The sequence below is a fragment of the Nelumbo nucifera genome, chromosome 1 (genome assembly GCF_055504915.1).
Source record: "Nelumbo nucifera cultivar China Antique chromosome 1, China Antique-T2T, whole genome shotgun sequence".
In the NCBI taxonomy this organism is placed as follows: Eukaryota; Viridiplantae; Streptophyta; class Magnoliopsida; order Proteales; family Nelumbonaceae; genus Nelumbo; species Nelumbo nucifera.
Window position 1 is genome coordinate 19,148,773 of NC_142649.1, and position 25,483 is coordinate 19,174,255.

General features: G+C 40.5%; 1 protein-coding gene across 1 annotated transcript; it reads right to left on the reverse strand.

Moving 5' to 3' along the window:
* Positions 1–18,392: 18,392 nt before the first annotated feature.
* On the reverse strand, positions 18,393–20,118 carry LOC104612098 (feruloyl CoA ortho-hydroxylase F6H1-3). The gene is made up of 2 exons (XM_010279417.3): positions 19,329–20,118; positions 18,393–19,224 (listed from the first exon to the last, which is right to left on the reverse strand). The coding sequence occupies exons 1-2, from the start codon at positions 19,820–19,822 to the stop codon at positions 18,651–18,653; spliced, it is 1,068 nt and encodes a 355-aa protein (XP_010277719.2). The 5' UTR covers positions 19,823–20,118; the 3' UTR covers positions 18,393–18,650.
* Between the last annotated feature and the right edge of the window lie 5,365 nt (positions 20,119–25,483).

Here is a 25,483-nt window from a genome sequence, read left to right on the forward strand (position 1 = left end):
GCCGAGCTTTTCATGAGCTATTTGAGCGCAGCTCATGAAGATTTAATTCGGCTTAGTCTACACTGAGCTTCGAGCCCAATAAAGCTCAGCTCATGGGGCTTGTGAGCCTAATCGAGATATATATATATATACATAAATACATACATACATACATACATACATATATACATATATTTTAACATACATATATATAATAATATATATAAATATATATATATAATATGTTATATATAATATTTTATTATATATATAATAATAACTATTTTTATATGTATAATTTTTTATTTTTATAAAATGCCTGGATCACAGTCGAGCTCAAGCCAAGCCGAGCTCAAACTTATGAGCTTTTGATTCAAGCTCAAGTCTCTAACTCAAGCTCGAGCCTCATAATTTAATGGCGAGTCAAGCTCGAAGGCTAAACATGTGACCAATCTAGTGGACTCCTTGTAAGCATTCTTTTGTGCGTGTCATTTTAATAAAATTTTAAATGGCGAGTCAAGCTCGAAGGCTAAACATGTGACCAATCTAGTGGACTCCTTGTAAGCATTCTTTTGTGCGTTTCATTTTAATAAAATTTTATGAGTGCCACCTCCATTGGGGAGTGAATGAGTACATCTTTTCTCAGGCTTTTCCAAAATATTTGTATAATATATAAACAAATTAATCTCAAGCCAAGCCATCTTTCCTTGGTGTTTTTAGCCAAATGTTTCAAATGGAAGCTTTGGAACCACTACTGGAAAATTCATCTATAGAGGCGGCCATAACTGCCTCTAAAAGCATAAAACATGCCTCTAAAGGTTATAGGAGGCGGCCAGGTAAATACCTCTAAAAGCCATGTCGCTAAATGTTTTAGAGGCACTTGGGTGAGCATTAGAGGCGGATTTAATCTGCCTCTAAATTGGACTTTTAGAAGCACATACGATTGTCTCTATTGCACTGACGCTAAAGGTCATATAGAGACAGTTAAAAGTGCCTCTAAAAGTTCAATTTAGAGGTTCATTTGAACGCCTTTAAAGGATTTTGATGCAATTTTATGTGCCTCCAAAATAAATCAAAGAAAAGGAAAAATCTATATGCTTTAATATTTAGAGGTACTTTTGGCCGCCTCTAAAAATGTTTCAATTTCTTAAAAAAAAAAAGTGCAATATATTGTGAATACTTCTATATAAAAATTCCAATTGATACACCTATATGAAAATATATTCAATCAAAACATAAAACCTGTATGAAAATATATATAAAATCCAGAAAGATACACCTTATCTATAAAATTCCAATTGACTTCCATCATCATTTTAAGAACAAAAAAACACAACACTCAGCCCTCGCTATATTCATTCTTCCTTTTGAGTAGATGTCTTCTTTTTTTAACAACCTACAAATCAAATATAAAATAATCCAAAAGAAATTCATTTTAACATCTAAAAAAAAATGCTCTTTGTATTCTTCATCCAATCCTTTCTTCCTCTACAACCTACAAAGAAAAGGCAACAAAAAGAAAAAAACAAAGTAAATAGATATAATTTTTGTAAATTAATAGTCATTGACTATCTAATCACATATAACAACAAAAAATGAAATAAAAATAATTATACATAAATTTGTAATATTTACCAAAAACGAAGGCCAAGCAATAGTAGCTCCAACATATGTTCCAATTGTCCTATGACGCCCATGGGATCTTATCAAAGGCTCCTCACGAATTATTTGTAGGAGTAAGATGTTATACAACTCCAAGGCATTAATCTACCAAAATCTAATCAAATCATAGGAGTAAGATAACTACTTATATATTGCTACATAAAAAGTTCTGAACAATATTCAAAATCAAGCAAAAAAATGAAAGTTGAACCATTTCAAGTTCAATCTTTTGCTTGTTTTCTATGCAATTTTTACTGGTGTAAATACATGGGAGTTCTAAGAGATTGAATGTAAATTCTGGTCTACGTTTGCTTCATATTTCATTGTCTTATTTGTTTGTGAGAGAGGTAAAATAATATGATCTCTACCTTACATGAAAGATAATAATGTACGTAGGAGGAGGGTTATTTGTTTGAGAGTGAGGTAAGAAACAATGTGATGTGGTCCCCACTTTATAAGAGAGAAATTTGATGTAGGAAGAAAGTAATATAAATTTTGCATCAGTATGCAAAATTTGTACCACTAGTTAGTGCATGTGATAGAAAGTACAAATTTTGTATCAAGTAGCCAGTTAGGAGTGCAAACCCTTTTTTTCTTTTTTGAGAAAAGAAAAACAACTTTGTGTGAGAGAGCAAAAATAGGATTAGTTTAGTGCCAAGGAGTGCAAATAAAAAAAAAAAAAAAAAAAACAGATGCAAAATTTGTATCCGATTAAGACTTGCAAAACAAACGGAGCTTTAGGATTCTAGCAAGAGTACAGAGAACACTTTGACCACATCCATTCATCTAATTGCAGTCCTAGGATATTAAGGTAAGCTTCCTTAGAAGCTCAAAGGCATATACATGAATGGTAAAAAGAAGGAAGAAGATGAGAGGTCTAAAACTACATTGAAAGTGTTAAACTGCCAGATGAGAAAAATAATGAAACTTGGAGGAGGCCGTCTGTCCAAGGTAGCCTAAAAATCTAACCCTAATGAAGGTTTCGATATATTTGATCTCTTGAATTGAAGTTGATCGAACGAACTAGAGCAAAGCCTCCTCTTGTAATTTCCTTGTTTGCTAATGTATCTCCTTTTTCTACTTCCTTTTTCTTCTGTCTTAATTTCTTTTAAGGATTTGTTAATTTATATATCCTATGTAGTTTTATCACTTCTTAATAGGTATGACAGACTCTAGATAGAGGAGTTGAGAGGGAGTGGGCCGAGCTATCGCCTTCTCAGCTCGGAGCTCGGGCAGCTACCCACTCTATGGTGGTAAGTCCCGTTATACTTCAAGCTTCTGCAATTGTTTCCTTATTGGTGCTAACTGGCATTCTCCTGGCAGGTGAACTCTATCGTGCACACCCTGACTCTCCAATCTAAGAGGCACTTGAAGCAAGCTCTGGCTACCGAAAACTCAGCCCGCGCAACTCACTCCGATCTGAAGCTAGCTTGCGGCCAAATCCACCGACAGGAAGGCGATGTGCTAGCTCAGAAAGAGCTAGTTACGTCATTGATGTCAGAGAAGGAGGAGTGGCAGCGCGAGAAGGAGGAGTTGCTGTGCAAGAAGGAGGAATTGCTGCGCAAGGTGAAGAACCTTGAGTCGGATAAGGGGACTCTGAAGCGTCAGGTCGAGAACCTTGAAGCCGATGTCAAGGAGCAAACTGATATCCTTCTTGGCGCTATGGAGGAGGCCAAGGTTAAGGCCGTCCAAGACTACGTCAAGTCGGAGGAGTTTGACGGGGTGATGGTGGAGGCCTACCGCAAAGGCTTCAAGCTCAGTCGGTGGCTGATAAAGCGTGAGTTCCTGCAGCTCGACGTGAGCGCCATCACCACCTCGCGGATCACAGGAAAGGTAGCCCGCATAGCCGCCGAGGACCCAGACTCTGAGGAGGAGGAAGTCGCTGACACCAGGGAGGCTACCGACCGAGCTGGCACTCCTACGGAGACTTCTGCCAGGAATGATGACGAGTAGTTTCAGCCCTTGTACTTTGAGCCCATGAGCTCAGTTTTTCTTTTCTTCTCTTTTTGTACTGAACTCATTGTAATGAAACTCTGGTAATGAAATATGTTTTTTGCTAAGTGTTGTGCAATTAACTTTCTTGTGCAATTATCCTTTTTGATCGGAATAATGGGTGTATGGGTTTCCCCGAACTATCAAGCTACCGAGCTAGATAACAAGTAAGGGTAACCAAAGTGGATATTTTTAGGTCATCGTCACTCCGAACTGTCAACCAGTACTTAGTAGGGACAACTTCGCATGATGTGTGCCAATGTGAGCAACATTGTAAGGAATATACCTGACCTGTCTGCACATGGGCCACTTAGATAAACGTCGGTTGTCCTTAATGGGTTCAACCTGCTGTACGCCGGGGCGGGCTATGCATCATAGGGTTCACACCCGAGCTTCCTGCGCCTTAGGCATTAAAAGTACTTAGCCTATGCCGACAAGGCGACTAGGTCCTATGTGGTGCCGAGGTCTTTTCTTAGCTCAGCGTTTTAGCCCTTAGGCTGGGGCAGTGACTTATAGTCCACTCCTTTGGAGTTCGGTAATTATAGGTAATATTGCCTTAGGTTGAAAATACTTCATGCTCGAGGTATCTGCTTCCCTTCTAGGGTTTTGAGCTCATACGTTCCTTCCCCAAGCACTCACTTTATTCAGTAGGAACCTTCCTAATTTGGCCCAAGCTTACCAACACCGGGCTCAGGTACCATGACTTTACGAAGAACCAGGTCTTCGACGCGGAGGTTCCGCTTCTTGACCCTGGCATTATAGTACCGAGCTACTCTCTGTTGGTAGGCTGTGGTCCTAATGTATGCGAGGTCTCATACCTTGTCAAGTAGGTCGAGGTTGGTGCGTACCTCGTCCCCATTTGCTTCATCACCGTACACTTCCAAACGTAGCGTAGGAACCTCGATCTCGGTTGGGATGACTGCCTCGGTGCCGTAAGTGAGGTTGAAGGGGGTCTCGCCTGTTGTGGTCTTCACCGTGGTTCGATAAGCCCATAGTACACTGGGTAGCTCATCTACCTACAGTCCTTTAGCTCGGTCTAGGCGTGCCTTCAGTCCGCAGAGAATGGCTCTGTTTGTGACCTCTGCTTGACCATCCACTTGAGGGTGCGCCACCGAGGTAAAATTTTGTTGTATTCCCATATCTTTGCACCAGTTCTGGAATTTAATGTCCTCGAACTACTTGTCGTTGTCAGAGATGAGTACTCGGGGTAGTTTGAAACGGAAAACTATATTCTTCCAAAAGAAGTTCTGCACATTCCGCGCTGTGATCGTTGTGAGAGGTTCGGCCTCCACCCAATTAGTGAAATAATCAACTGCTACCACTAAGAACCTCCTCTGTCCTGTCGCTGGTGGAAATGGTCCAAGTATATCAATCCCCCATTGTGCAAAGGGCCATGGGCTGGTGAGGTACTTTAGGTCGGCAGCGGGTTGGTGGTGGACGTTGGCGTGCTCTTAGCATTTGTCACACTTTCTAACGAACTCAATTGCATCTGCTTTCAATGTTGGCCAATAGTATCCCTGTCATAGCGCTTTCTGGGCAAGGGCCCTGCCCCCCAAGTGTCCACCGCACAGGCCCTCATGAGTGTTGCAGAGCATGAGCTCGGCCTCGGAAGGTTGCAAGCAGTGCAGATAGGGGAGGGTGTAAGATCTTCGGTACAGCCATTCGTCTATCATGACATATTTGGCTGCTTGATGCTCTACCCTTCTAGTAGCATTATGATCTGCAAGGAGGGTCTTGTGCAGCAAGAATTTTGCGAGCGGATCGATCCAACTCGACTCTGCTTGTACGACAGGACTGACCTCCTCTGCCCCCCCGATAATGTTAGGCCGAGGCAAGTTCTCTATGTACACGATTATCATGGTATTATCACTTGTGTTGGCTAACCGGGACAGGGCATCGCCCTCAACGTTATCAGATCTTGAGATTTGCTTGATGAAATGGGACTGGAAGTTGAGCATAGCCTTTCTTACTTTGGCTAAGTAGGCGACCATGGTTGGCTCGTGAGCTTCATATTCACCTGTGACTTGGTTGACCACGAGCTGGGAGTCACTGCAGATGATGATGTGCTTGGATTTCACTTCATTTGCTAGAGTCAGCCTGGCTATTAATGCCTCATACTCCGCTTCATTGTTGGACGCAGCAAACTCAAAGTATAGTGCATACTCCAGTTTCACACCGCTTAGCTCGTACAGAACGATTCCAACCTCGCTGCCCTGTTGATTTGACAAGCCGTCCACGTGAAGGATCCAGGGCTCCTCATCCCAGTTTGGGTTTAATCTAACTAGGAGAGAATCCGCGCTGGTTGTTCCCTCGCAGTGCTTGGGCTCGTCCGGCCTGGGGACTTTGGTGCTAAAAGTACATTCTGCAACAAAGTCGACCAAGGCTTGGGCCTTGATAGCAGTTTGTGGCTTGTACTGGATGTCGTACTCACTGAGCTCGATGGCCCACTTTGTCAACCTACCAGAGACCTCGGGCTTGAGCAAGACTTGCCTCAAAGGATTATTGGTAAGAACAACGATAGTATAAGCTTGGAAGTATGGACGAAGCTTCCGAGTTGCAACAACTAGAGCATACGCCAACTTTTCGATCTTTGGATACCTCGTTTTTGCCCCATGCAACACTTTGCTAACATAGTAGATAGGCCGTTGGACTCGATCTACCTCTTTTATTAGTACCGGGCTGACTACCTCGTCACTCGTGGAGGGGTATAGCTCCAAAGTATCTCCCACCTCGGGTCGGATCAAGGTTGGGATGCGGGCGAGGTACTTTTTGAGCTTGTTAAAAGCATGCTGACAGTCTTCAGTCCATTCGAAGCCTTTGCTTTTAATTGCCTTAAAGAAAGGCAGGCAGCGATTTGCCAATCTGGACATGAAGCGGCTCAAGGAGGCTATGCGGCCATTCAACCTTTGAACCTCCTTCAATTTCCGATGTGATCTCATATCTAAGATTGCCTTAATTTTTTCAGGTTTAGCCTCAATGCCACGTTGGTTGACGATGTAACCTAGGAATTTACCCGAAGTGACGCCGAAAACGCACTTGTTCGGGTTTATTTTCATGTTAAATTTATGCAAGATTTCAAAGACAGAATGTAAGTCTTTTATTAAATCACTTGAAAACTGAGTTTTGATGACCATGTCGTCTACATAGCATTCTACTTTCTTGCCGATCAACGGCTCATACAATTTGTTTACAAGTCTTTGGAATGTAGCCCCGGCATTTTTTAGCCCAAAGGGCATGACCTTGTAGCAGTATAGGCCTAGCTCAGTTATGAAGGCTGTTTTTTCTTCATCAGCAAGGTCCATTCTGATCTGGTTGTAGCCCGAATAGGAGTCCGAGAAGCTCAGCAACCCATGCCCTGAGGTCGCGTCCACCAAATGGTCGATCCTGGGAGTGGGAAGCAGTCCTTTGGGCAGGCCCAGTTCAGGTCGGTATAATCGACGCACATGCGCCATTTACCGTTAACCATTTTTACCAGCCACCTAGCTCGGGTAATGGACTTCCCTGATAAAATCGGTTGCGAGGAGCTTCTCAACCTCCTCGTCAACTGCTCTCCAATGCTCCGGGGCTAGGTTGCATTTCTTCTGTCTAACGGGCCTAACTACAGGATCAGTGTTCAGTTTGTGAGTGATGATGCTAGGGTCTATGCCGGGCATCTCTGTCGTGAACCATGCAAAAACATCTAAATTTCAAATTAAGAAACTTACCAATTGAGATCGCAGAGGCTCCTTGACTGAAGCGCCGATCTGGAGTGTCCGAGCTAGGTCCTCTATTGAAGTTGGCACGGAAACAGTCTCTTCCGTAGGTGCAGCTCGCTCTTCACAACGTAGCACTTGCGAGACTCGAGTTGATCGCCTCACGCTACCCCAACTCCGAAGTCCGTGGGGAACTTCATCACCAAATAATAGGTGGAGACCACTGCACGTAGAGCATGGGCGATGGGCCGACCTATTATGGCATTGTACGGGGAGGGAGTTGCGACCACCAAAAATTTGTGGTTGAGCCTCACTATGCTAGGCCAGGAGCTAACCTCTACAGGTACAGTGATTCTCCCCAAGGGCCTAACTTCCTCTCCGCTGAAGCCCACCAGGGGAGTACTTGTGGGCTCGAGGTCGCTCTCTTGGAGTTGAAGCTTGTCGAACGTGGCTTTGAAGAGAATGTCTGTCGAGCTGCCGGAGTCGACGAGGACGTGCTTCACCTCGAAATCATTGATCCTTATCTTCACGACGAGCACATCATCGTGGGAGTAGTGGACTCTGTGTGCGTCGTCCTCGGTGAAGATGATCGGTTCTTCTATCCTTAGCCGCTTCGGGGGCTTCTGCTCTTCCCTTCCGATCTCATGAGCTGAGGTCCGAGCTGCGGCCGAGGTGCAGCCCGTGACAATCGATCCTTCGGTGATCATCTGTATGGTCCCTCGAACTGACCTCTCTTTAGGGGGCTGCCTCTGCAGCTGCTCGCCTTGTCTGCTACTAGACTCGGGAGCATCTCTACCTTGCTCCCCCTACCATCCTGTCTTATTATCATTTTATACAAAATTTCTTAAATATCCGCGACGGATGAGTTCTTCTATCTCATCGTAGAGGTTCTTACAACTTTTGGTACTATGACCGTGATTTTTATGAAAATTACAATACAAATTTTTATTTCTAACACTCGGGTCCCCTCTCAGCCGAGGTAGCCATTTCACGTATGGGGCGTCCTTGATCGCCATGAGGATCTCGGCCCACTTTGCGTTCAGAGGTGTATAGTCGGTCATTTCTACTGGAGGAGCTTGGAAAGGCTGACCTGGCCTTCCTCCCCGAGCTAGGTCTTTCTTCTTCTTGCTTTCCCCATGGGTCGAGGACTCAGCTTCTCTTTTCCTCTTTTCAGGCAAACTTTCATTCTTCTGGTTAATCTCCTCCTCCGTCCCTATGAACTGGTCCGTGAGCTTGAGGAACTCAGTTATAGTCTTAGGTCAGTTGACAACTACATGCCACTTCAACTCCTTGTGCGTTATGCCTCTCTTGGCTGTTGTGAGCCGCACTGCGAGGTCCAGGTTGGGTATCTCTTCTTTTCCTTTGAGTTCGGGCAAGTGGTGTGTCATAGTTCGGCGAGCTCGGCGACGTCTCTACTGTTTCTTTGCGGGCTCTGCATTGGTGTTGCTCGCTTCTGTGTTATCAGGAACGGTTTTTGTAGGGAGTGGCTCGGACTGCTGACGATGACTATGGATCGGTCCTTGTCTGGAGTCCGCGGCCAGGACCTCGAATCGGTTCTCAACGAGCGGGGCCACGAACTCGAAAAATTGAGGTGATGCGGGTCTGAGAGGTTGAGAGTCCCTTGACCTAACCACACGCGGATAGATGGGTGTGACTGGATTCTCCTTCCTGCCGCAGGACGAGACCTGGCTCCTGGGAGAATTATGGGCCTGGGAGGTCTCTCCCTAGCGAGAGGGGCATTCATTCCGGCGGTGAGGCTTAGTTTGCTGTGAGGCCGAATGCCGTGGTGGAATCGGTGGCTGGTTTAGAGGCAACAAGGGGAACTGCTACTGATACTGCTGCTAGTAGACATGGTGTAGAGCTTGCTACTGGTACAGCTGAAGCTGTTGGACTTGCTGCACTTGAGCTTGTATGGCTCGCATGCAATGCATCAGATCTTCAAGCTGGTTTGGTCCAGCTACTAGGGGAAGAGAGGGCTCAGTGAAAGTGGTGCCTACCACGGAGGGGAGTGGAGCGCTCACCGGTGCCGCAATCTGAGGCACGTTCAGCGTCGGGATCCCATCCACTGTAGGGAGCGGAGGTTTAGGGGAAGTGTTCACGCCTGAGTTGTGCCTGTCGTTGTTGGAGGAAGCCATGAATACTGAAGTTGCAAAGTTTGGTGGAAGAAGGCTTTTCAAAGCATTTCCCACAAATAGCGCCAATTGATGGTGCGCGATCTGAGCACTCCTAGCTGGCAAAGGTTGCACTCCTAGCTGACAACGGACAAGATACCTGCAAGGAAGAAGGTGAAGGATTCCCGGGGAGCTCTCCCGGCGGGAACACTCCGATGGTTAAGTCAGAACTTGGTGGAGAGCTGAGAAAGTGAGAGTTGTAGAGAAATAAGCTAAGAGTGGAGATGCGCCATTACCTTTGCCCATGAGGGGTCGGGGCTCTTATATGCTTATGTGTTGACAAATCAAGTATAACTGCCTTCGATTCTCTACTGAAGTCGTTATTTGCCAGGGCTGAACTGGTGGGCGCAAGTAATTGTTATAGGGTACGGCCTTGCCAGACAGGGGACACTTGTCAGGGCTTGGTAGGAACGACGCCGCCTAGTCAGAGACGTGGGAGCAATTTCCAGATCTGGTGGGTACGGTTGTCAGGCGATACATCGAGCTACTTGGTATCGAGCTACTGTTAATATGACGAGGTGCTTCTACCTGAGGCAAGTCTTTGAGGCGGCTACTTAGGTTTGGGCAGGAGCCTACTGACAAGCTTACCTGAAGTGCCTTCAGTTTGGGATGTTCCTTACCCAGGGATTTTAGATCGGGGTGTTCCCTTCTTGAGGAGGAGCTCGGGGGGCTCCTTACTGAGGAGGAGCTCGGGGGCTCCTTTACTTGGGAGGAGCTCGGGGGCTCCTTTACTTGGGAGGAGCTCGGGACTCCTCACTTGGAGGGACCTCGGGGCGCTCCCCCCTTGGGAGAGAGATCGGGGTAATCGGAGTACCACTTTGCCACGAGCTGACACCTGTGCCGAGCTATCAGGCTGGGTCCCAGCGAGCTCATTACGCCGAGTTGTGGCCAGGTTGTCATGCCGAGTTGTCCCTTTTGTCGAGTCATGTCCACATGTCCCCCTATTATGAGATCGGGCCAAATCATCCTCCATCATTATTATTATTATTATTATTATTATTATTATTATTATTATTATTATTATTATTATTATTATTTTATTATTATGTGCACGTGGGATTTGATCCAAATCCCTGTTACACCCAACAAAAAATCTTACCAATCACCTAGTTGGCAACTTGTGAAAAGGAAGACAGTTTGAACGAATACATGTGATGCAGAATTCTGAATTCCAGCCCTCTCCCCTATAAACCACATCCTGCCTATGAATTTCACATCAATTCACGGTTAAGATGCATTCCCTCTCTGATATAAGGCTATAAAATTCTGATTTTGATCAATCTCCCTAAAATAACAAGGGTGATTGAGAGGGGGAGGGCATTCACTTACATTAATTGTTCCTTTCCAGATATCTGATCAATTGAGGAGCCCGGCTCTGTACATTTATCTGTGAACAGAGTTGGTAGACACCAACTACCAAAAAGTCTTCAGGCCGCTGTCACAATGAGGACAGTTTTTCCATTATTCATCTTTCTTCTATTTTTGATTTTCAGATACAAATTAATCAATGGCGGTAAAGTAAGTTCCTCGCAGCCATCGTAGTCTCATTTGGACGCTTACTTTGAATGTAGAAGCTAGTTTACGTCTAAAATCTATAGTCTAAAAAAGACGAATAATGAAAAAAAATAAAAATAAAAGAGGTCGAGTCAGAATATGGGCATTTGTATAATTTTATCTTCAATGTTGGTTTAGCAGAATTGGACTTAGATGTATATTTCTAGAAATACAGGTAATAAAATAGAACATTTAAAAGTTAAGGCCTTGAAGTGAGACTGCCTCCAAGGTATAAGTTACCTATATGTAATATATCCTTTTATAAGTTCCTTGGCAACTTCATTTTACATTGGGTGGTGGTGTCCACCTCCACTGCTGATAAGCTATTCACCCACTGTGGCTACTTCTTTGGTTTTTCTTCCCCCGTGAGATTCCGTAAGGCATAAATGGTGATGTTATGGCCATCTTTGTAACGGCACCGCACATTCGCACTCCTTAGCACGGTTCTTGTCATCAAGTTCGAGTGTGAAATATCGTAAATACCCCTAAAGCCTGTAAAAAGAGAAAGTTACCCTTTTGACTTGAGGTGATCACGTGTGATGTAGACAATATTTGCCAAATTACTTAATTAGAGTTCATCAATTTCACTCCTTCCATTCTTTACAAAGTAATTGGGGTCACCGGAGGAGTCCACTTTTCCTCTACACATTGTAGAATGCAAAATAAGTCACACTTTTCTTGCTAAAAAATATTAAAACTTTGATACCTTAAAATTATTTGTCAAAACCATCAAATACAATGTAGGTACATGGCTGTATCCAATCCGAAATCCCGGATTTGAATATATTCTTCTCAGATTTTTGAATCGGATCATATTGGATTTTTGGAAATTAGATTAGATCCGGATCAGCCCCCTATCTAATCCAAAAAGATCCGATCGGATCTTATAAACACGAATTTGAATTTATTTATTTTAATCTTATTTAGGTAATATTAAATACTTTTATATAATTATTTAGTTATTTTTAATATTCTGTTATTTAAGATATTTAGTTATTGAATTATTGAAATAATGTTTTATTTTTTAATGTTGAATTTTTATTATTTGAATAACATTTAAATTGAATAATTCCTAAAATTGTAATTTATATTATTACTACATAATTTCATGATGAATTTTTTTAAAATATGGAACTATCAATAATATGAACATATTCAATCTATTATAATTAATTTTCATGTTTTGAATAAATGTTAGTATATAATTTTATTATAATATTTAAATAATTCTGAATTTTTTTAATTGAAACTTTCTTTGGATAGATATAGATAAAAAGTGGGGGAGAGAATAAATAGGGATTAGAGATAGTTTAGGAGAGAATCTTTCTACTAAATTAGAGATAATTTAAGAGATAAATAGGAATTAGAGATAATTTAAGAAATAAATAAGAATTAGAGACAATTTAGGATAAAATGGAGAAAAGTGGTGCCACTTAGCTAAACATTAGAAAAGCATATCCCTCTTTCTTTATGTTTATTAGAAATAATTAAAAATATGTGATTTCCTTATTGGTTTTATAGATAATTATGTGAAATTTAAAAAATAAAAAATTCAAAAAAAAAACAAAAAATTAGGAAAGGTTTTGAAACAAGAAAATGCATGATAACGTAGACTATATCGACAAGTGACAAAAGGTCCATCATATCGACAGCATATGATCATGTACACCACCGAAGGCTAAAACACCCTAGCTAGTTAGTTGGCCTGTGACTGTGATGTGAACAAATTAAGACAAGAGAACAGACTCAGTTGACATGAACAGGGGAAACTTACCGGGAGTGATGTTATGGTTGAAGACAAACTAAGACACAAATATCATGATCACGATCGGACTTCATTGCTGTGTCGACTGAGGTTGTGTAATTAATACTAACGCCCCACCTAAGCCATAAAGTATGTATATATGTGATTAACAACAACTCAGGGGTCGGGTGTTTCATACAGTGGCGTTAAGTTGTTATTGTATTTTTAGGTTAATCAATACAAATTTGACCACAATATATTGCTGATCACATTTACCCAATCGGTGATATAAAATACAAGAGATGTTCTCAATTTATGACTATAGGTGAAAGTGGTCAATAATGTATTGTGGTTAGTAAGTCCAAACTTTATATGAATGTCATTTTAATTAGAAAAAACATGTGTATAAGAAATTATAGACATATAGAGCTCAAAAATCCAAATTCAATGAGATCAAGATCACATGATACCGTTTACTCCTTCATGTCAAGACTCGAAAGTAGAATCGATTTCAATCGTTCGATTAGGATCATTTTTTATCCTGAACTCTATGCCACACGAAATCCGAAATCCAACCTTGTAGATGGATAGAGTTTGAAATTCCAAGTCAAACGGTATCAAGATCGTCAAATTTCAACACCATTAACCACTTCATCTTGAAACCCAAAGCTAGACTCAATCTAGGCCTTCCGTTTAGAATCCTCTTCACTACAATTTCAAACCTAAGGTATCCCACAACAAAATCTTTCTCCCATCCTCTAGAACCATCTTAAAAACCAATATTTGACCAAATAGGGGTCTCCAATCAATCAAGCCAATCACCTAAACTTGAAATGCCCAATTTAAGTAAATTGGTGAAATCTTCCACTCATTGTCTTGATTGATTGAGAGGATCTCTTCCAAAGCGGTCTTGACAACTCATTCTCTCAATCAATTTCTCTCTAAAAACCCTTTAAATCTCATCCATTGATCTCCCATGTCTCTTATCTCAACCCTCCATTCTCCTCTCAAAAAATCAATAAATACCCTCGGTTTTCACATTATAGACACAATCTAGCTTGAGAGAAATGCATAGGATGTTCAAAAGTGTGTATTAGGGAAAGCGATCACGGTTAAAGTTGTTGATTCAAAATTTGAAAGTTGCTAAAATCGTTAATGAGTACGATTAATCTTTTTTACCGCTTACATCGACAAAATAAGTTTATCTTCTTATTCAAGTTTCATCAAATTTTATCTGTTTTCTTATTTTCTGATTTCTTTTGAGTAGTTGAGTAGGATTAGCCCATTAGCCATCCGATTTCTTTTGAGTAGTTGTCTTACTTTTTGATATAATTAGCATTTTTTTTACTTAGCAATCGGTTAACCTAGGCAAAATTTTGAGATTGATAATGAATGCTATGCTTAAAAATTAAATAAATAAATAAACAAATGTTGCCAAGACTAAGGTCTCATAGATGGCATAATGGGAATTCTGCATTAAATTTTAATCTTGTTGTTAATATCTTAAGTGGAACTCATAGAAGCTTTGAATTTAAAAATTAATCAAGCCCATCGTTTTTTTGTTTACTTATTTTTTGATCTAGTCTCATTGAACCATCATATTTTCCCTTTAATTTTTAAATTTCATGGTTAGGAATATTCAACGAATATTCCTATTTTCTCATGTTTGTTTTGGGAGAGATGCTACAATGCAATGAGAGTAGCATTTTCAAAGTATGGGATGCACTGAGAAATGAAAGTTGTGCGATGACAGTGAGAAAATTTTATCGAGGGGTGGATTGTTCTCATTTCCCACCTCTGCAATGGTCCAAACTCTGACCACCTGTATCCTACATCTCCAGCGAAGGTAACGCTTTCAATGGTTATTGTCTTCGTCTTCTCCAGTGAAGGCAATATTTTCAACGGTTTCGTGCGACGGTTGTTTATCTACAAAGTATTAAATCGCATGGCCGGCCCTCAATTCATTGAATCGCCCCTCCAATCATGGTCAACTAGACTAGTTTTTCCTCGTCAATGAGCTAAAACACGACATCTGTGTTCTAGATCTGCTACTATTGTCCTTTGGTTTAACTTCGACACTCTAGATCTAGCCAGAGACATGTGTTTATTCCAGATTTGGAGTTTTTCCATGGATTTGTTCCAAATCTGTTGCTAGCCCAATGGATTTGTTCAAATTCTATGATACTTCTTCATCCCTTCGTGTCATCAACCAAAGGCTAGAAGCATGTTTTGTAGAATAGTTTGTCTCAACAAACAAACACATGGACCAAAAAATGAGAAAATCAGTTGCACAAACTAGATTTAACTTTTTCTTGGAAGCATAACCTAATTTAAATTTTAAAGATAAATTTATCAAACAAATAGTAAATACCAATTAAAGTGGGTTTCTATTTACAAATAAGACCTTATATATTTAATCTCTTAAATCATATTAAAAACAGTATAAATGAATAGTGATTTCAAACAAAGTGGGTCAGAATAGATTGCCAATTACAAAGATGTAAGACCAATGTTAATTTTTCTAATTTATTTTTTTATAGTTAAATAATAAATTTCAAATTAAATGATACTATAGTTACCCCTCACTTAATATGCGATCATTCTCTAGATAAACATGATAAGGCTCTTAAATCAAATAAAAAGTTTAACCTAAATGTCTAATATAAATAATTTAAAAATTTTGAAACAATTTATATCAATGGTCCCGTACCTAATATGGGGGTTATTCTTAATTCAAACTAATACATTTGAATAGCAAGCAACTAGCAAGTTGCCAACTAGCTAAGTTGATAAGGTCTCGGACTGACCTGGCCGTATTAGCAGAGACTTGGAGTCCTGACCGTGTTAGCAGAGACTTGGAAACAAATCCTAATTAATCCTGCCTGCACTAAAGTTAGGGGTTATGGATTTGGCAAGGGGCTAACCTCATGGAGCTAGCAAAAAAGAAAACATTTGAGTATGATTTTGAGCTTTAGGACATAGAGTCCTAGAGTCCTACTATGTTGTATTCACATATTTATGACACCTTTGACTCAAGATTTCAATTAAATGTCACAACATATTTCATGTACTTGTCAACAAACATTCAATTATTGCTTTTATCACCGATTCACAATTCTATTTTACATAAATGTTGTTTGCACCATATATTTTGCAAAGATTTATGCATGCGATTGATGCATTGATTTGTGCATTTAATCTTTAAAGTGAGATAAGTCGATCAAAACTAACAAAGAGAATATATCCCAAGTCTTCAATGCACAATGGCGTGCATGCATGTGCACACGGCCTGGCAAAAGCCAATAATTTTTGTACCATATAGGCTCAGTTTGGAAATATAAACATGCATGATACAAATATATAAAATATTTGTTTACAAAATTAATAAATTGTATTTTTACTATTTAGATATTGTCGTGGTACCTTAAGTTTTCTGACACATCGTTAAACTAATAGGAAAAAAATAAAATATCGAATTTGCCTTTGACTATTTATCAAAATTTTAAAGTAAAACCCAACTAACTGACTGTCTAAATCGGTTCATTGTTCTTCGACTGAGAGGATGCCGGTTTTCAGCATTACTCTCCATAACTTGGACTACACCTCTGTCTCCTATTGATTGGACTAAACTGCCGCAGATCTGAATGCCAGTCTGGAATTTCCAACAACAGCAGTAACAATAAGGGTATTTTAGGAATTTTAAAAGAGAGGTGTTAGAAATTTGTCAAAAAAACTTAAGGATACCATAAGACAATATCTAAATAGTAAAGGTAAGTTTGTCAATTTCATAACTAAGAGGAGCATTTTAAGAGATTTACCTTATTTTAAAATACAAATTTTTGCACTCTACATACTTATATTTAATACTCCTTCCAAATGAAGTTATAAGGACAAAACCAAGCATAAAAACTAGGTTCAGTGAACAGTGAACACCACTAAAGATGACAAAATTACAAAGACAGAAAACTTATTTTGACTAAAATACCCGTTGCCCTCTCTTATTATCCTGGTTTCATTTTTTGTGCAATCTGTAGAAGGGCATGGGTGAGGAACGAACGAGGAAGAATGACACCAAGAAGAATTGCAATCCTTTGCCCGCTTTTGCCAGCTGAAGAGTAGCAACTCAAGAGGAAAAAACCCGGAAGAGGGGCAACCGGAGAGGAACGAACAGAAAAACTACGAATCCAGGAAGAACGAGTCTGTAATGCTAGTTTGTACAAGCTTTCCCGACCATTCAGCTTGCCTGTAATTCTATCAACAATGTGATCCGGACTCCCCTTCAATCAATGCCAGACAGCACCAATTAAGTACTATTGCAATCAATGTAAACATCGAGTAAACCAAAAGTTCAAATCTTTCTATAGTATGGATGTAGACAAGCTCCAATCATGAGTGAGAAAGAGAAGAATCTGGGCAGGTATCTGTTAGATGCGGTGAATTAACTGAATTGCATAAGCCTATACTCAGGATCGATCCAGGAAAGAAGGTAAATTCTAGATATTTGTATTAATTTGGACTCCTAAACTGAGCCTAATGGTTGCAGTGTAATTTTATTTGCACTAATACAAATGTGTGTGTGCAAATGAAAAAAATGTAAATTCTGGTTTAATTTTGAAACAAAGTAAGGTAAATTCTAGTTTATTTTATTTTTAATGCAACCAAACAAATTAAGATAAAATTTGAAACAAAAAATAAATCAAAACTTGCAGGTAAATCATTTGCACTACCATAGTCATCATCAGTGCAAATGAATTTACACTGCAATCAAACACAACCTAAGTAAAAGAAATTGATTAATATTAAGAGAACCCTTAGCTTGGTGAATTGAAGTCCATAAACACTGAGGACAACACTAGTCCAATTGGATACCGCATAAACAGAATATGACACCGGAGTGTCCTGTTGCATGAAGGACAAATCCAAATAAGAATTTGCATTCAAATCTCATTTGGAGCATGTATGGTCACAGATTTTCAGTTCCATTTCACAGGTGTTCTGCACCTTAATTACATGTTTTGCACAAGAAGCCAAAAGTTGTTGAATTCTAATTTCCTACGCATAAATGGTTGAACTTGGACTTTCCAATAGGAATTGTGGTCATTTTTCTAAAAGGATATTATGTTGAATATGGGATTCCAAAAATGCATTAATTTCATTCGACTGTTTCTCTTACTTTCTCAATTTTCTAAGCTTTAAGTTTTGTAGAGTAATTCATGAATCTTGTTGTTTTTGATTCATTGTAAATGGTTCCCTTAGTAATTACTCAGCTTGGGGGTTGTTCCAGCAAGTAAGTCTATATAAAGGCCCTCTAATCTTAGTTGTAAGTTTGATAGTTTAAAATTCGAGTTTGAATATAGTTGAGCCTTTGGCTTCAATTCTCAGGAGTTGTACTATTTTGCACTTATTTGGTGAATTCCTTGGAGTGCCAAGCTTTCTCTTTTATGTTCTCTCTTGCATCTCTTTCCTCAACCCAATTTTGAGAAGTTTTTCGGTATCAAAACCAATGTATCCGATCCCACATATTTTGGACAAAAGGCTTAAAAGATGACGATGACTAAGAACTGGGAGTGAAGGATGAAAGGAATTACAAACATGTACGTAAAAGTATAAATATAATTATTGTCATTGAACACTTTGAAATTAACATACTACCAAATGCTGAAAGACAACCCAAATTTCAGGGGGACTACATTATTTGGTATTAGTAGAACCCTACCAACACCAACCAATATAAGCACCACTCCTAAGTACCAACAACCAACCTGTTGTTACAGATCGATTTACTCTGGGAGTTAATTTCTACACACATCCATTAATTATGTCTTGTAGACTACAAGTCTTCCAGAATAATTAAAATCAGGCTTTTGCGAAGTCCAGGGTTTCCTTCCCATCATGCGCCTTCCTGAAGAAGTGCTTAGTGTAGTCGCTGTAAAGAACTTGCTTGTACACTGGTTTCTCCCCACTCTCCAGCACTTCCGGCAACGGACCGATCATGTCCTTGGGCCGTGGGTTCACAAAGATGGGAACTGAAATTCGGTTACTTCTCCCATTTGCAACCACACGATGCTCCACGCTCTTGTATCGGCCATTGCTCAAAATTTGCAGAGCATCGCCGATATTGATGACCAGTGCCCCACCAATAGGTGGGACATGAATCCAGCCATCACCTTTGATCCTTCGCACATACAGTCCGCCGATGTCATCTTGTAGGAGGATAGTCAGGGTTGAGACGTCGGAGTGGCGGCCAACTCCAATAGTGAGCTCTGGGTTTGGACAAATTGGATAGTAGTTAAGATTAATCCTCTTTGATCCCATCAACAGTGAAGCTTTGCTTTCGTCAATCTCCTTCACGTTCAGCCTTGTCATCAGAGCTTCCAACAGGCGCTTGATAAGTGGTTCGGACGTCTTCATGTACTTGAGTGCTGCATCCCTGATTCATGCATATATATATAATGCAATTAATATTGAGAATTATTTATACTAAATCAACGAATTGATTATCAGTAGAGCCAAAAAGTGGGGCATATTAATTACTTGCACTCTGGGGGCCAAAATGCAGAAGCATCTTGGTCCGAACTATAGAAGAGGCTGAGGAAATCTTTCCACTCCAAAGCCCGTTCTGCCCCGGGGATGAAGCTGGTTCCATATCGGACATTGTTAGTGGAAGAGTTCTCCTTGGAGTACTTCAACTTGTCGCTGGCCGGTAACCCAAAGAATCGATGGGTTGCCTGCTTCACATCGTCAAGAATGTCGAGAGGAACGCCATGGTTGATGACCTGAAAGAAACCCCAATTCTCAGCGGCATCACATATGGAATCAGCCACCTGAGGATCTTCCAACATGGACATGTCGATAATGGGTATAAAGTCTTGAGTGACAACGGTGTCCATGTCCAACCTCTCCTCAATGGGTTGGATGTACTGCTTAGGAACACAGGGTAGCTCCATCTCAGCGAGGCCCTTCACTCCGTTGCCTTTGTTGACGACGAACTCTGTGACATCCCAGGGCTCGGCAAGCACGGGGGCCATGATTCAAATTATGGAGGGTGATGGGGATTGATGTAACGAGGGGGGGATCCAAAGGAGGGAAGCTTATTAGAGGATGAGATAGATGATCGGCGCAGTGTATAACAGCTAGTGCATGCAATGTATATTTGGGTCTATGGGAGCGGCGGAGCCGTGGTATTTATAGGAGATTACACCCCCTATCTACCCATCCAGGTCTTTTTTGAAATGACCTCAGCGTAGATCAGAATTTTATAGCCCCATAGTAGAGGGGGAAAGCCAAATTCACGGGTAGGATGTGATGTGGTTTATAGGGGAAAGGGATAGTAATAGGAGATTACACCCCATATCTACCCATCCAGTTTCTATTAATTGTTTATGGTCTTTTTTGGAGGCTGCAATTTCAGATTTATGAGGTGGGCTGCAATTTCAGATTCTCGGGTAGGATGTGATGTGGTTTATAGAGAACCTTTTTTAAAAAGTAATATTTTTATAAAATAACTAAAATAAGAGAACCTTTTTAAAAAAATATGAAAAAAGGGCAGTGGCACTGTTCTGATCATCGTCTTCCTCTACCTTCCTTTGTATTCATGCCAGCCATTTCAACGGGTCAACAGATCCCGACAGTCCATCCCGCGTGCCGGAGGTTCCAAAAGTCGGAAATACAATGGTCTCTATGCAGACTAGTTCTTCCAGCAGAAAAAGTAGAGCAGCTCCTTAGAAGGGCTGGAAAAAGGATCCCCGGGGAAGTAAGGTTCGCCGGTGGAGTTTTGTTGTAGGGAATGAAGCCAACACAGGCTGCTTTACTTCTAGCTCTCGGGGCCCCAACGTTAGTCACCGTTCTATTGTATGTCAGCATAATGTTCTGGGCACCATTGTCAAAAAGCAGAGTGAATGACGGGTAGTTCAAGTCGCCTGGCTAAAGAACTTGATTAGTAAGAGGACAAGTGAAACTCCACCGAGCTACGACAGCCATTTGAGATGGAGTGTAGTTCTGACTGCACAGGTAGTTCAGGTAGTCCTCAGTGCCAATATCATAAATTAGCCCCCGGATCGGAGGCTCTCTCGGGGTTGACATGTCCTGATCCAAATGCAAAAGGTGTTGCTAAATCTGAAGAAGAAGAAGAACCAACAGCAGCATATCTGATTGGAGTAAATTTGTTGTTTAGCATATAAGCTGTTGTCATTAGAGCTGATTTGATCGTTGAGGGAGACCAGTCTCTATGCCAATGTCATGTCCAGGCCACTCACATGTGGACATGACATGGATGTCCCTGATATTATGTTGAACTCAACACTTCTTTTATCACTCTTCAGTAGGAGGCCAGGCAACCAATATATTTATCCCTAGTGCCATAACGTCTGGTTTCATCACATCGGGTGCGATTGGGTTGGGTCCTTTTACCAGCCCTTTACTTCTTCTGTTGAAGAACCAGTTTCACATAGAGCTCATCGTATTTCCGACTTCTGGAACCTCCGACACGCGGGATGGACTGTCGGGACCTGTTGACCCGTTGAAATGGCTGCCAGAAAGGCAGAGGAAGACGATGAACAGTGCCACTGTATATTTTCTAAAAAAGTTCTCTATCTTTTACGAATCTTTTTTTTAGACCACGTGTTTCTTCTCGGTTGTTCTCATATGACCATATAAAAAGCTTCCCTACTCTCACCAGTCAATAACATGACCTACTCTACTTATGGACAAATTGTTGTGGTCAATCACTTCATCAAATGACGTACCCTTTTTTTTGTTTCATTGTGACGAGGGACAAGATAGAACCTCTTGAATCAATATTTGGAGCTCATCCCATAAAAAGTCGTGTACAATAATTCGGGTGACGTTTTTCTATTTTTTTCTTTTCTTTTATTATTATTTTATTCTAACTCTCTAATGAGTTACACAAAGGGGTAGCTCCGTTTCCCAAACCCATTACCTACATGTGTAAGTGGGATTTGATCTCAATAAATCTCAGCTACAACCATCATGATACCTTATCAATCACTTAGTTGACACCTTGAAAAAGGGTGATGCTAAAAAAATAAAATAGAATAAAATAAGAAAAATAACAAATCAACCCCTATAGAGAAGAGGGATACTAGGACCATCATCCCTAGTGAGTTTTTTGATATATCATGTGGAACTTGTCAATATTGTTACAGTTAATGTGCTAAAAAGTTAAATATTTTATATTTATTTTGTTTTTTCACGTAGTAGGTAAAAGAAATTTTAGTTGGGTCATTTTTCTATTTTTTGTGAATTTGTGTTAGTTGAAAATGTGTATTTGAAGAAGTTTCTATTTATCTTGCTCAAGAAGCTATTCTTGTATGGCTCTAACTAAGGAGAAACCAGAATACGTATAAAGTAATTCTCAGCTCTTTCTCTTGCTCTGTTCTTCCTTTGTGTTTTACTTCAATCTGCTGCATGTAAGCTCTTTGTTTTCTCCACTTTGCATATATCCACATTTAGCTGAAACTACAACCAAAACCCAACAAATATTATAAAAAATGCATTATTGCAAAAAGTTAAAGGTTAAATTAGTAAGGACATATGTAACACAATTTCTTTCCATTTAGGCTGTGTTTGGTTTGAAGGGAAAAATAAAAAAAAGAAAGGGAAACATTTAGGGGACGTTCTTTTTTTGGATTTTGAAAAGGGGGAAAGTTGGTCAATGGGATTTTGGTTCCCACTCACCAAGAATCCCATGTTCATTTTTCAGATTAATGTGGGGACCAAGGAAAATTTATTTTTCTAGACATCCTAGGTGGGTAAATAACTTTCCCAACTAGAAGGAAAGTTGCTAATACTTGAATGGAACAAAAATGCCCCTTTTAATAATGGATTTTTATGACTAAAATGGTCATTACCTTATTTACCTAAGAGATAAAAGAACATGGGTAAATACACATACTTGGGTAAATGTTACCCAGGAAAAACATACCCAGATAAGTAACTTACCGAAAAACGAACAGAGCTTTAGTATGATCAAAGCGGCTATTATTTTCGTATGGATCCTATTATAACTATATTAGATTAGAGTTTATTGAATTGATGATAACCTCTTAGCGCTCGAGTTTAGATCTGCCATCCACAAGCCTAATCACAACACACTATAGCCATGCATTAGCAACATCTCATTCATTCGTGGGAGATGTTCCTGAAGCACGGCTGTACCACAGTGTCTTGTGGGTACATGGGGGTAGTAGATGCCAACAACATTCTACCAGTTTGGCTATAAATATCTCTTTTGCATATGAAAATAGAGAATTCATATGTACTACCAACAAAGACACCATGTACCCACAAGACTCTGCAGCCAAACCAGGGAAATGGGCGGGTTGTGGCTATAGTGTCTTGTGGGTAGAAAATCCAGACTCGGAAATGGATTTGCTAGTCAGGTTTCAGGTTGTTTTTAACAAAAGTTTTATTTTTTATTGTTTTATTTTTTTACCCTAGGCTTGCATAGCTCCTCCTTATTCAATCAAAAAGAACTTTTTTTTTTTTGCAATGAGTTTATTTTTGCTCATTCCATGAATTATACATGCGGCCTTCTAAATCCACATGCACGTGATAGATATCGTAGCAGTACTTGCTTTTTTTATTTTTATTTTTTAATTCTTTCAATTTGACACTCAATTTGCATAATTATGTTCTCCCTAGTAAAGTGCTCGGAAGGATACTTGCATCTTTCATAGATGGAACTGTTGACGTTTGGTGTGGCTAAGGAATTCAACAGTCACAATTAGTGTTGCCGTTTGGTGTGGCTGCTGAGATTCAATAGTCACAATTACTCCACTAAAAACTGCTCCTCCATTTTCGACTCCACTAAAACTGCTTCTCCATTTCACCATAAATTTTGGGACCATGTTCCATATTTTTCTTCTATAAAAGGGGAGCTTCCAGGGAGTAATAGGTACATGGAGAGAGAGCATTAGAAAGCTGAAGAGATTGGGAGAACACCATCGCCATCTTCCAGCGAGATCTACTCCTACTCTGTTTGGGATCGGTTTTCTTCTTCACTCCTGCCATTAAGGGTTCTTTCACACCAGGTCAAAACAGTCATCTATGCTATGGAGTGGTTCAAGGCTTTGTTAAAAGCATTTCGGCACTAGTAAAGTGGCTAGTTTGTAGTACTCTCATCAAGGATATGAATAAACAAGTTTTCTTTCCTCTCATGTGGATATAGGTCTCTTTGACCTAACCACATAAATCTGGTGCCATCTTTACCTTTCTTTTGCTCTTATTATTTGCTTTATAATTTACATATTTCTCAATTATTTTCTTGTTTGCCATACTAATTAATCGGTGATTTAGAGTTTAAATTCTATCAAATTGGTATCAGAGCATTGCTTTTTTTGAATTATTTACCGATTAATTTTGTTACTAATGGCATCAATGAAGTTTGACAATGAGAAATTTGATCAACCTGTGAATTTTGGTCTATGGAATCTCAAGATGAGAGCGATTCTGATTCAGAACGGCTTGGAGAAGGCCTTGGCAGGACAAAAGAATAAACCTGAATCCATGTCCGATGAAAAGTGGGAGGAGATTGATATGAAAGCCATGTCGGCTATTCATTTGTGCTTATCGAACGAGGTTCTTCGTGAAATTGCTAAAGAAACCTCTACAGTAGAGTTGTGGCTCATGTTGGAGTCACTCTGTATGACAAAGAGTGTGACCAATTGGCTTCTATTGAAAAGCAGACTTAAGGACTTTCGTCTTCGGGAAGGTAGCTCGATTAAAACCCACCTTGATGAGTTTTTCTCGATTGTCATGGATCTGCAAAATATTGATGTTGCGATTGATGATGAAGATTTGGCAATCACTCTTTTATGTTCTTTACCCGCATCATATAAGCATTTTAGAGAGACCTTATTGAATGGGCATGAGGAGATTACAGTTGAAGATGTAAAGAATGTAATGTAGCGCGATCTAGTCACTCCTAGCTGGCAGGGGTCTCGCTCCAAACTGGCAACGGATAGCACTTGAGAAGGAGAAGATGAATGATTCCTGGGGAGCTCGCCCGGCGGGAACACTCTGATGCTTAAGTTAGAACTCAACGAAAAGCTAAGAGAGTAATGACGAGCTAAGAGTGGAGATGCGCACTACTTGATTACCAAAAATTCAAATTACCTTTTTACTTGGGGGTGGAGCCCTTATATATTAATGCGCTGCCAAATCGGGTGCAACCGCCTCTGATTCTTCTGCTATAGCCGTTGTTCGTCAAGCTCGATTGGATTGGCACAGGTATCCATTGCAGGGTATGGTCCTGTCACCTGAGAGACATTATGCAGAGCTGGCGTGTATGACGCCGCCTGACGCGAGACATGTGTGCAGTCCTCTGGACTGGCAGGTGCTGCGCTGCTGGACAAGAGACGTGGGAGCAGTCTGACAAGCACGGTCTTGTCAGATAAGATGTTTCCCGAAGGCTCCGGGTTACTCAATAGCAAGCACCTTTTGTAGCAAGCTCCCTCGTAGTGAGCTTTAATAGCGAGCTGTAGCAAACTGTAGCGAGTTGTCTCGTGGCGAGCTGCTCTGCTGGAGTTTCAGCGAGCTAATTACACCGAGTTGTGGCCAGGCTGTCATGCTGAGCTGTCACTTGCGTCGAGTCATATCCACATGTCCCTTAGTTAGGAGGTCGGGTCAAATCACCCTCCATCAATTGCCCCCCACTCCTCGGGCTAAGA

What these genes read in the sequence shown, in the direction of transcription:
- LOC104612098 (XM_010279417.3), bottom strand. Translation starts at nt 19,822, where the DNA reads ATGGCCCCCGTGCTTGCCGAGCCCTGGGATGTCACAGAGTTCGTCGTC. An exon ending in TTTTGGCCCCCAGAGTGCAA is followed by an intron (nt 19,225 to 19,328) that starts GTAATTAATATG and finishes TGCATGAATCAG; the next exon opens with GGATGCAGCACTCAAGTACA.